Genomic DNA, 13,252 nt, shown 5'->3' with positions numbered 1-13,252 from the left:
GACAAGATGTTAATATTGCAATTTTGGTAACAATGTCAAAGCAGAAACTACAATCATAATACTTCTGAAGGTGAGATTTTAACTAAGTACATTAAAAAAAAGGCCTGTTCTTCTGCCTGCAAGATGTTTTCATGCACTTCCTGGTTTGTGAAAGAGAGGTGTTGAGTAAAGCCTAATTAAAAGGCATGTTACAACACTGTTGCATGAGACTTCGCAATATTGGTTCTGTGCATCTTGAAATTCAGCAGTACTAAACTGAAGCTGACAAGGCCCTCAGCAACTTAATCCCTGCAGGAGACTGAAGTAGACAATCTCCACACACCCCTTCCAACCTAAATTCTTCTGTGATTAAGTTTTAAATTGCATTTCTGTGTAATATGTTCCTATCTAGGAATATATACTGAAGCCAAGTTTTCTGATAGCTGTTTTTAGAGTGGATTACAAAGCACAATTGAAAAACCAGAGAAAGACTTCATTAAATTAGCAAACTGGACATCATGATGACAAAATAAATTCAGCACAAACCAGCATAAGATATTGCATGCCATATTACACTAATGGATTCAGCTATTAAGGCAGTGGGAAAATATAATATGTGGCTTTTCATGGAAAAGGTCTCTGCCATTGTGAGGAAGACAACACACACCTTCTCCATGCTTTACTGTGATCAAGAAATAAACTACACACAAAGAACTATTTACTGGATGGAAGCAAATGTTTAGTGTCAACATGAGACAGCTGTAGTAATAATCAACATATTTTCTTTCAGTATTTATTCTATCATCTCGTGATGAAATAGAAGAGAATTAAATTCATCACAACAATGATGAGAAAAGCAGTTGCCACATAATAAGAAATTAAGCCTGATAATTAGTCAGCTAAGTAGTTCCAAAGTAATATAACTGAGGTATATATACACATACAATAGAGGAGGACAACTTCAACTTTCAAGGAGGTTTTTTTTTTTAATAAAGAATGGTTAGCATAAATTCATTAACACATATATTAGTCAACTACTTTTAAAAATAAGCATTTTTAAAATACGAAGAGCATCTGTAGGAGAGTTTTCTAGGGGGAAAAAATTACCAATCAATGCTCCTACCTTTCAGCATAAGCTGAATCACATAAAAGTATCAAATATTTTATGTAATTTGGAGGTATGAGACCTTTGTTCTGATTCTTGTGGTTGTTTTTAACACAGGAGAAAAGAGATTAGACAGGATATGCTACTAGAAAAATCTAACAAAATTGTCTCTCACAATCAGGTTTTGAGGTTTTTAATGGCTTAGTTACAGCAAATAAACCATGCACTTTATCACATTGCTGACAAACTTTTACTTAATACATGATGTCTCTAATTTGGCTGAGTAATTTGGTGCAGTAATTTGGCTGTACACTTCTATTAATATTATCTTGGATATGGAATGACTTTGCATTTAAACCAATGCTATTTGACACGCTAGATTAAATTTAAACATTCCACATCTAGTACAGTAAAGTCTTTGTAGTACTATCTTTTAAAAGGTGCTTATTTACCCATACAGCTATAGGCTCTTCCATTACTAGGAACAGAGTTCCAAGAATAAACTAGCAACTGCTCAAATTAACCACTATCGCTGTTAAGCACCGCATCTCTTCTGTGCAATAAGCGGTTACACTCCTCCTGTACATGCAAAACTTCCATTCACATCAGAGAGGGAACAGGCACACCAAGAGAGAACTCAGCCATTTGTGATATGATGGCTCCGGTTAAAACATCCTCCACTGGTCTCTGCCTGCTAGCTTTACGAAAACCTCTCAAATTCATCAGATTTATGAGTCCAACCAAAGTTTCAGCTTCAAGAGCTTGACTGCAATGTTAACTGTGCTGCCCCAGTGTCCTGCTTCATTTTATTGTCATCTAGAAAATCGAATGCTCCCAAATAACCAGCAACTTGAAGGTTGTACACAATAAACTTAAAAAAAAAAGGGGGGGGGGGGGGGGGGGGGGGGGGAGGTGACCCAGCCTCAACTCTAGCAATGACTGTGGACAATAGCATCAAATTCAGTTCAGCTGTGCCACAGTATCATTGCTGCTGAGGATGTAGAGTATGAACAGGCTTCATCAATAACCCTTGTGAAATTCTTAGGAAAAATAAAAACTGAGGTGTTTTGGTATTATATATTTTCTAAATAAAGCAATAGTCTCAGGAAAATAGCAAATACATACTGTAGCAACAGAACCGCCATATGAATAAAAACAATTTACTCAGTTTCTTATGACCAGTAACCCATCGTTCCCAACCTCCCTCACGACAAAACAACTCGCCATATACCACAGTAACAACAGAGCTGGCTAAGAGGTAGAATATTTTCACAGATTTGTGAAACTAGTTTTCTAACAGAAACTTACTAGTCTGAAAAGTAAACACTCGGGGAAATTGCACTGGGATTTCATCCTTCCTTCCTTCCTTCAAAAACTTTCCATATCAAGTGTGCCTAATGTAGTCCTGCCCTCCAAATCTAAACCAAGTCCAGCCAGTAAAGCAGTGTTCTCCTCTATTTCATACTTCATCAATAACGTAAGCTTCCCATATCTGGAGACAAATTCTCATCTCAATGACACTAGCATCTCAACAATAGGTGCCTTTTCAGCAATATAACTATCATCACTGTTGTTCATACACTGGTATAAAAATCTAAGCTCCTAAAAAATAAAAATAAAAAATTACAGCCTAGCTAACATAGTTATGCCAATAAAACTGTTCTAGTGGCAACAAGGTTAATTCTTAGTTTAAAAATAGTACAAGAGATCCTAATTTGTTCTCTTGTTATGTTCTTAGATTAACACTTGCACAGACCTGAATTCATACAGAATGCTATCCCAAAGGCAACAAAACCACATTGAAAATTCTGTCTGGAACTCAGTAAACAACATCATTTCTGATAATCAAAAAAGAATGTAATTCACCCCTTCAACTGTGCTGTTTTTGCAGTCTCAGTAAAATTTTTAAGTAACAAGAAATATTTTGCCCATAGAAGCAGCAATTATAATTAAGTATGATGAATAATAGCATAATTCCAATCATGGCTACTTTTCAGAGTAGAATCACACTAGAACAGATAACCTACACAGTAGGCAATGAGACTCCTGAAAACAACAAATCAAACCAACCAACCAATTGTTCAAAACACTTGGCTTAGTTTATTCCCAAATACAAACTCTTGTGCCTCAGCATGCATTAGAATATATTTATCACTACATACACTGATGTATGTTTTTGGGAGAGCTGCCAAGAGAAATATGCTATGAAGTCAAACGCACGTAATGGAGTCAGGGGAAAGGTATAAAAACTTCAGAAAGCACAGAATCATAGAATGGTTTGGGTTGGAAGGGACCTTAAAGATCATCTAGTTCCAACCCCCGTGCCATGGGCAGGGACACCTTCCACTAGACTAGCCCCATCCAACCTGGCCTTGAACACTTCCAGGGATGGGTCATCCACAACCTCTCTGGGCAACCTGTTCCAGTGCATCACCACCCTCACAGTGAAGAGCTTCTTCCTTACATCTAATCTAAATCCACCCTCTTTCAGTTTAAAGCCATTACCCCATGTCCTATCACTACATGCCCTTGTAAAAAGTCCCTCTCCGGCTTTCTTGGAAGCCCCCTTTAAAGCATAAAAGCTCCCCATTGTTTTCAATCCTAGTGGTTATAAATATAAGGGAGCCACTATATCACATTGCACCTCAGCCCTGACCTGCAGCAACCCTGCTGCTCCAGTTCCCATGCCTCTGCGTTACAGCCTTTAATCACACGCGAAGAAGTTCAACTAGAGGTATGGGTTTATGAGAAGGACAAACATCCATGCAAGACAAGGCTGACACCACCACTCATTTTCAACGACCAACTCCATCTACCCAAGAGGAAAGAGTAGCACATTAACTTGTCAACTCTTCAGGTCCCGTTGGCTCTGCTCACACAGGGCAGCCAGCAGCAGTAAACCACTGTTCGCAAAGGCACACTCATGAACAGCTCATGAGCACTGGCTGGTGCCTAACACTGTATAAGGATATGCAGCTGCACTCACTCACCACACACACAGTGGGGTCCTACACAGAACCATAAAAATGTTTGGGAAGAACTGAGGATACACTCCTCGGAAAAAACACAGCTCTCTTGCTGCTCTCCTTAGCAGCTTGGCTGACTTTTGTTTTGTTTGGTTGGGGTTTTTTTGTGCACTGGCACAGGACACCTGAAGAGTGATCCATAGTTGCAATGCTAAAGCTGATAAATCTGAGTTCCTCATGCTTTTCATACACATTTAATCTATGTTTAAGTAAATATCAATGACGACATTACAGGAAGAGCACAGGGACAGAAAGATGCAAAGTACTCAGCTTTCTGCACACATACAAATAAACACCTCTTCCCATCCCCCACGATGCTACCCAGAAATTTTTGCCAAAACACATGCCATTTTTGCCTTCAATAAAAATCAGCAAGATGGGAACCCTAGTAAGCAGGTCTTACAATATCTGTCCAGCCCAGGCTTTCCTCCCTTATGTTTTTGTTTAAATCATTAGCACTCATCATACTAAGGTTTTAAAAAAATATATATTGTTTATGAGCAAGTTTCACTCATATCAGCTCATAATAGCCTTTTTTCCGAATCCACATACCTTTACAATCACATCCAAAACAATCTTTATTAATGCTGTCTCTCTATTTTCACTGGGAGTGCCTCACTCCCCCTCACACTTTTTTTTTTTTATCATAAAGCAAGCATCGCCCTGTCATCCGATTCCCTTGTTCACATGTTTTAAATTTAATCAGAATACCTGAGGTGTCAATAATCATGTTTGTCTTTCTGACAAGAATCAGAAATGGAAATAAAGCTCATGCTGCATAACAATAATGTAATCCACAGTGCTGCATCTGAACAACTTTTCAAGAAGTCTAAAGCAAACTCCTCTTTTAGTTGAAAACATATAAAGGAAATCAGCCTTTTGAAACTAAATTTAATAAGCCAAGCAACTTGATCCAAATACTAAACAATAAATTAGTTAAAAGCCACTAGGAAAGATGCCAGGATCCCCTCTCAAATCATCAGCATCACCTTTCAAAAAATATATTTCAATTCATCAAAATAAAAATGGGAGGGGAAAAAATGTCACTATTATGTTAGTTATTTATTGCTAAAATAATTAATATTCTCCCCTGGTTGCTTAAGACAGTATTACTAAAACAGTCTTAGCAGCAAAGTTAGAGAGTAATACATAGCCTAGAGTGCCCTCTTTCTTTTCCAAGAGGAGTTTCAGGGAAATATTCTGTTCATGAAGATGTCAGTCAGTTGTTTCTCAGAAAGTCAAAATAAAATAGATAACTAGGCTGCATTAAAAAAAGAAATCTAAACATAAAAGCAGTTCAGCATAATTTAAGTGATATTCTTACACTGGCAGTGAATGTGATTCTACCTTAATAAAAATATACTTACAAAGCCATCTGAAATTGTTCAAGCCATTTTTTCTTCAAGTCTTTAGTTTTGCAATAAACTTCTAAACCATTTTGACCTTGGATATGAATGAGGTAGAAGCCATAAGACCACTGCATAAAAAGATTGGCAATACAAAGGTCATCAGTTACGAAGAAAGGAAAAGAAAAAAAAAAAAAGAAAACCTAAAAAAGCATTTGCATGTTGCTTAATCCCCTGATTTTGGGAACCGCAAGACCACATTACTGTGTTCACTTAGGAATGACTTAAACGTTTTAATTACATCAAAATAAACAAAGTTGAAATCCCTAAATATTAACTTCAGCTTACATTTAAAACATAAAATTTTGTAAATAAATTGTATATACATTCTGAACTCCTGGAAAATGTTTCAAATTGCTGCTAAAAATATACATTTTATATGAATTAGCAACAAATATTTACCTTCTTATTCTCTTTATCAGTAGTGGGGTTATTTGTAATTTTGTATTTCTGAAGATCTATTATTTCCTTCATTTCATAATTATCACCTCTCCGTTTGCAAACAATTACAGCTAGATCAAACAAGAAGATATGCCTATGAAAATACAATATAAAGACGGTTAACAACACTCCAGAAAGCCAACACCCAAAGTCTTATTTTACACACCTTTGCCTGTGGCACTTAAGATTTTGAAGGTGAACAACTAAACTACTGAATAACGAACAAAAAACACTGAAAGTACTTTTGCTAGAGACTTACTACTTCCAAGGGACTTAGGTGATCTTAGATGATAACATAATAGCTAACTTTCCATGAATCACTTTGCAAATTCACTTGGTAAATGGTGGATAGGCTCTGTGAATGCACAGTGAAATGGAAAGTACTCTCAAGAATCATTGAGCTGACCTCATATCTAAAAAGAGAGTTACTTTACAGGCTTTTTAATAGCAAACACCAGAAGTCATGCCATCACCTGTCTTGCCTCGCACGTTTGTCTAATGTAGTTATCCTTATTTCCCCATCACCTTGAGGTCTTCCATACTGTAAGAGGGAATGATTCTGAAACAGAAGTAATATGTATGATTCAATATAGCAAAAGTGTCAAGATGACAACACATTCTAATGTTAGACCACTCACTCCTTTTACTCCTTTCAGGCCTGAAAACATCATCTTTTCCTCACTATCATCTAAACTAAATACAATAAAGAATCAGTCCATTCCATTTTTGTCTTCAAATGGGAAAATTTTTCCCATTACAAAATCACCAGGAGTCACTGTACAAATACAAACCTTTAACTATGCAAATATATTTAACTACAGACAGATCCCCAAAATAGCAGATTTCTGTACTTAAAAATTCATGTCATTCTAAACCAAGCAAAGCATACTTAAATATTACCAAGAGTACTATAATCTCATATGAAATGGGGAAAAAATAGATCTATCAATATATTTGATCAAAAGTGATTTAAAAACTGTATAAAGGAAAAATATCACATACCAAATTCTCTATTGATAGTTGAAATTGTCTAATTTCACGGAGCGTTTCATTATCTCTCTTCACTTCATTTACATATTGAGCCAAGTCCTAGAGCATCAACAGAAAAAGGGAGGGGAAAAAAAAAACTTTTCCATAACAGACCACTTCAATACATTATTTTGGCAAATTTATTTCTAATTTTGTCTTTGACTTATCTGCATATTTAGTCTTTTTTTTTAATTATCTTTAATGTTCAAGAATTATCAATACGTATGCCTAAATAAAGAAGGAAAAAAGCCTCTGCATATCTTCAATCATATTTACAACTTCCTTCATCATATCTATTGAAACACAAATTTAGTAGCAAGAAAGAAGGAAACACGTAATAAATTGTAAAAAAGGGCTGATTTTTCCTGAATTTCATTAATGTTTTATTTTCAAGATTAAAGATGGAAGTGGAATTTATGCAGCACACTGCCAAAAAAGCAGTCAACAACATCCAATATCTGAGAATAAGACAGAAGGAAAATAGAGCATATAGTAGAAAACGTATGTAAGGCAGCTCAAAAGCAGCAGGTAAGGTGTAAACATATCATAAGCCTGGGTGCTTATTAGGAGAGAAGAAGCTACTGCACCAGTAGTAGGATCTTGCTCTTACTGTTGCACAGCAGAGAGAACCCATTACACAGCAGATTTTAAAAGGGCCTTTTAATGGAATATACTACCTGCAGTCACAGGTTGAGATCATTATTGTGCCCTTTACCAGAACATGTCCTGTACACATTTCACTAAAGCCTTTAAAATGCTCTGAATGTGCTTGAGTAGTAGCGACAATTTGCTGGGGCTTCTCTGTTTATGGCTAGAGATGAGGAGTGAGCGGGAATGGTAATTGGTAAGGTCAGGGATGCTGAGAGCGGCAGTTGGAGAAGGCATTCTGATCTTCACAACTTGCTTTTACAGTATCCCTTCAATATGGCCACAAAGTTGGAGGACGGGAGAAAGATACATCTTCTTCCTAAGATGTTTTTAATCGGAATCTAAGAATAGCTGCAATCATTATGCTAGCTTCCCAAATGAATCTGTGCAGCATACATTCACATCAGTCTTAAAAGAGTTAGTGTAGAAATTAAATAACCTCTTTTCTTGCTGCTAAAAGAAATCTGACAGCATAATCCTTCCCAGAATTTTCTTTCTTTGGGGGCAGTACCACTTTGCTGGCAGTTTTTCCAAAGACATTTCATTTTCAAGCAGACACACCAGGGTTTTTAGAAGCAACATACCAATGCTGCACAGTTACTTCTACTCCACTGGCAGGGACTATTGTAAGAGGATACAGTAAATCGGGAGGGCAACAATGCTGCAACCAAGGAGAGATACTCATACCTGGGGTTTTTTGTAGGTTGGGGGGGTGGGGAGGGGTGGTTTTGTGGGGGCTTTAATTGGCTGGTTGTGTCCTGCCAGCCAGTACATAACTGCCACAGCCACTCTGGCAAGAGATTTCTTAATTGGTCTTTTATTTTCAGTCCAACAGCCACCAAAAACAATGAAGCAAGCCAGCAAACAGGAAAGGGGGGGTGGGGGGGTGGGGGTGCAGAAAAACCAGGGTTATTTTCCCAGCCAATTAGCAACAGCCAGGATGCATGGCTTGCCACTAGATGGAAGCAACACTGTGTGCCATCCCATTTCAGGCATCTCTCCGGGGGAGATTATCATGGTGGCGCTCTCTGCATTCACTGCACAAAACTGATGACAAAAAAGGGGAACCAAAAATTTCATTTGTGAGCTGGTCTGTATTCCAGGCATTCAAGGCAGACAGTCACATAATATGAGACAGCTGTGTGACCCAAAACTAACTTAATCTGACTTCAGCATCTTCTGTGGACCATACAGATTACAACAGGAGATATGACCTATGTCGTGTTGGCTTCTTTCCCCCTTTCCTCACGAAGCATAGAAAAAATTTCACAATTCCAGCGCATGAATGTCACAATTCATGCCGTGAAGCCAACTGAAGCAGAACTGTGCTTCATTTCTGAAGCGGTGCAGAGGAACACATAATATATTACCTTATACATAAGGTAGTACAGCTATTCTATAAAGCATTTGTTTGTACCACTTGCAGGTGAATGTACAGTGACAGATACTCTGCATCCAGAAAGACACTGCTGCTTTCAAAGGTAAAGCTAGAGAGATTGTATTAAGATGACAGAAAAAAAGTCTTGTAAAGAAAGATAACTGTCTTCATCTGACCGGGAAACTACTGACCTTGATTAGAATTGACTTACAGTGATAGAAATATTCCTAAATTTTGGAAGTGAGACCAACATTATTGAAACACCTGTTTTTCATCTCATTATATGAGACCAAAATGATGTAGAAGTACACTGAAATAAGGAAGTTCCATTTCATAAACCCTCCACTTCAGAAAACTACTGAACTTGTTTCCCAGACTTGAGCAAAGCCCTCAACTATATATTTGCCCTGACATACTCACAAAGCTCACAGTGATCTGTGAAAACAAGTTTGATCTCCTGTGAAGAACATTATCTCCTCCAGGAAATATAGTTCTGAGCTACCATTTTAACTGCCAACAAAGACATAAATACTTCATTGCCATGAATACTTACCTTCATTGCATCAAGTGCCAGTTTTAGATTCGCCTTCTCCATGGGATCAGTAGTGTGCTTTACCAGCTCCTGCGGACAGAGCAGTTAAAACTTTTCACCCACTGTCTGTCAGTTTATAAATTGAAGTTGTCATTGCTCATCCCCACCCCACCCCCACAAAAAAAAGAAAAAAGCCAAACCAGAAAACACAACCCAAAAATTCACATTTTCATCCCCATAGTGAGCAGCCTGTAACTGAGTGGGGACTACTGCAAACAGATAATTGGCAAGTGTTTAAGAATGATTGCTGTATAGCCTAAACACTGACTTTAGCTGATAATGAACCATCATTAATAGCTAATTTGGTCTGTCTAGCACTTAAAACTTGCCAAATCAGATCATTACTGTATGTGCATGCTGAAAACACAGGTAAACACTTGAGTTCATTTGCACATTACTATATGGTACATCATCCCATTCCAAAGCATGCACTTGTCTGCAGAGAGGGATGTATGCTGGCAATAAAATCTCAGCTAAACTGTGCACTGCTTAAAAGAAGTCACTGTCTCATTATGCCTAAGATAAAGCTGACTCAGAAGACATATTTAAATCAAATGTAAATGTTTAAAGAATTTTTTTAGCCACTTCCCATATGGAAAATAAAGGGGCTTTTTTGGTTTTTATGAAGTGAAAAAGTAACCTCTGGGGGAAACAGGTTATTTCTTCTTTATAATTTGAGAAGAGAATGATACATTTCAGCTAACATAACTTGCTAAAATTGCAGGAACTGAAGGAATAAGTATTTATACCTCACATTACAATTCTAATAATTTACTGGATTTTTTTTCTTTCAAAGTCTATATAATATTTCTTTCTTGTACGATGTATACTATAGTGTCACACAGAGCATAGTGACATATTGTATATCATCTTTTCATAATATACAGGTTGATTATAAAATCATGACTCGGATCTCAAGTTTTTTTAAAAAGCATTTGTACCATTCATTTTATTTTTTCCAATTTTCCATTGATCAAAATATTGATGACTCCTTTATAGAAATATTTCCAAAAAATTTATTATTACAGAATGTATGTTGCTCTGCAGAGTCAAAATTATGCTTCACCTACAAGTAGTAGATCTTTTTAAAACGACATTTTACAAGCATCAGCAAGGTTGACAGTCTAATTTGGTAATATATTTCTTTGCAGCTGAACTAATGACTCTCCTGGCACAGTTATCAAATTAAATTTATAAGACTCTCCACCCTTATTACAGGACTAACTGCAAAAGCGAATACTTTGTGGGTTATAACAAGAAGCATTTCAAAATAAATATGGCTTTATTGTAATTTATGACAGCAAAGAAGCATCCTAAAAGTATGCTGTAAGTATGGTCTAGCTTCCTCTTTTGGGGGGTAATGGTTCACATTTCAAAGCACCATGACTATAGTTTGGTACAACTAACCATTTTAAACATACAAAGAATGAAAGGTTCAGATACTGAGGAAACAATCGTGTTTTATTCGTTTTTCCCCAGATATGCTTCAGCTCTGAGGAACAATCTCTGTAAGAAAACCTGCACTTGACTGGATTTTACTTTGTAACAAATCAGCCTCAAATCTATAGAAATGTCAATCACCTCCCTTTGATAAAGACCTTTAGCTCTCATTCTTATAATTCACTGATGATAAACAATCACAGTTTTACTCTCAGCCCACTTAAATTTCAAAAATAAAATACCTGGAGCAGTAGGTGATATTTTAGCACTCTCTGCATTGGAACCACTAAAAGATCCCGCAATGTAAATTTCCCATTATTGGCCCTCTTGGAACATTCCTAGTTCAAAGTAGAAGAAAGAATAAGACAAGAGAGTTAGAAAAGAAAACTATTTGAGTGATATATATGAAAATTCAGTGATATATGGGCCAAGCAACTATATTAAGCTTGAGATAAAGAATATCAACAAAAGGAAGGAAAACAGTTGATATGGCAATAATAGCTAAGCAAAGAAAGACTGGGTCTAGACACTTGTTCTTAGATATTTCAACAGCATGAGAAAGAGTAGAATAAACATCACAAAGACAACAGAAATTAGGCATTCCATTGAACTAAAAAAAGACATTACCTATAAGCACAGTGAAGGCGGCAAATATTACACCTATCTTCAAAAAAAGCAAAAGATAATCTTGGAAACTACAGGCCAGTCAGTCTCATTTCAGCCCCTGCAAAAATTATGGGGCAAGTCCTCTTGGAAGCAATTTCTAGGCACATGAAGAAGGTGACTGGAAACATCCAGCATGGATTTACCACAGGTAAATCAATGCTTGACCTGCTTGACTGCTTTCCACAATGAAATGGGTGAATTTATGAATGGGTGGGGAGAGTCTACCTTGACTTTTCCAAGGCCTTCAACATCATCTCCCACAGCATCCTGATATCCAGGTTGGGATGTTATGCTCCAGATGAATGAACTAGTAGGTGTATGAAAAACTGGCTAGATCACGAGGCTCAAAAAGAGCCGTGACTAATGTTTCCTACACTACCTGAGGGCCAGCTGCAAGTAGACATCCTCAGGGGTCTGTCCAGGGACCCCTCCCATTTAATATCTTTAGCAATGATCTGCAGGAAAGGACAGAGGACACCCACAGCAAGTCTGCAGACAACGCCAGATTGGAGCTGCAGGTGACGCTCTTCAGGGTATGTCCAACAGGAACCTCACATGAAGGCAACAAGGCAAAGTCCTTCATCTGGTATGCACTAACCAGGGACACACTAACCCTGAGGGCTGACCAGCTAGGGAGCAGCTCTGCTGGAAAGGACCCAGGGGTTGTGGCAGACAGCAAGGCCTGTGAGGCTGTGGGACCAGGGCTTGTTCAGCCTAGAGGTCCCTCCCAACCTGAGTGATTCTGCAATTTTGCGTTCTCGGCTGAGATGTTACGATAAACAGAAGGGTATCGCTGATGATCACTTCCCAAAAAAACCCCTAACCCTACTGATGTCAGTGGCAAAACTCCATTCACTTCAGTGCCAGGATGTGTACCGCAACAGCTCGCATATTCATTTGATCAGAGGCTCCAAAAAAACGAAAAGGAAGAGAAACACATTCACATATCAGTCCAGCTAGTTTTTCATCATAAAGTTTTTGACTTGGATGAAAGCAGGGCATATTCATAGAAACATGTGTTTTTATATATATATATAAACACACACACACGTTAAAAAATACTGATACCTCTAACTTCAATTTAACATCTTCTTTTGTCTTAGAGATGTTGTCTAAGCATGATATCGCTATCTCCACTTGACTGCAGTACTGTCCATAAATAACCAATCTAAATCAAAGCAAGAGATAAAGAATAAAAGGAACATTTGCTTATTTAAGAGCAATCCTTGATCACTTTTCACAAGCACATTGTTAACAACCCTCCTTTCAAAAGGAGCAGTGCCTAAATAAGCAAGGATAGGATTTAGCCACAGACTTCAATGGGCAGCATGAATACAAGGAAGAATATTCAGGAGAATACAATTTTGATCTACCTTCAAAATGCTGTAAAATCACTGCAATTTCCTTTAATATCCATATGTATGTGTTCTGATAAATACAGGACTCATTAAAAAGCAGCATAACTGCTGTTGAACAGCACAACAGTCTGTAGTATTTACAACACTGTAGATTTCCAAGGTTGTAATGAATAAATACTGTAAC

The 13,252-nt window shown here is 37.4% G+C and overlaps 1 protein-coding gene across 1 annotated transcript in view; it reads right to left on the bottom strand.

Annotated features, from left to right (window-relative positions):
- VAV3 (vav guanine nucleotide exchange factor 3) overlaps positions 1-13,252 on the bottom strand; it is a 176,271-nt gene that overhangs the window by 84,825 nt on the left and 78,194 nt on the right. Inside the window, exons 9-15 of the mRNA XM_050901036.1 lie at positions 12,779-12,878; positions 11,287-11,382; positions 9,566-9,634; positions 6,960-7,046; positions 6,431-6,516; positions 5,919-6,051; positions 5,478-5,587 (exon numbers count right to left, since the gene is read on the bottom strand). Coding sequence (XP_050756993.1) covers positions 5,478-5,587; positions 5,919-6,051; positions 6,431-6,516; positions 6,960-7,046; positions 9,566-9,634; positions 11,287-11,382; positions 12,779-12,878 — 681 coding nt within the window. The remainder of the gene's footprint in view (positions 1-5,477; positions 5,588-5,918; positions 6,052-6,430; positions 6,517-6,959; positions 7,047-9,565; positions 9,635-11,286; positions 11,383-12,778; positions 12,879-13,252) is intronic.

Source organism: Gymnogyps californianus, chromosome 8, assembly GCF_018139145.2.
Source record: "Gymnogyps californianus isolate 813 chromosome 8, ASM1813914v2, whole genome shotgun sequence".
NCBI lineage: Eukaryota > Metazoa > Chordata > Aves > Accipitriformes > Cathartidae > Gymnogyps > Gymnogyps californianus.
The sequence above is the reverse complement of the archived record's forward strand: the minus strand, read 5'-3'. Positions and strand labels throughout refer to the sequence as shown.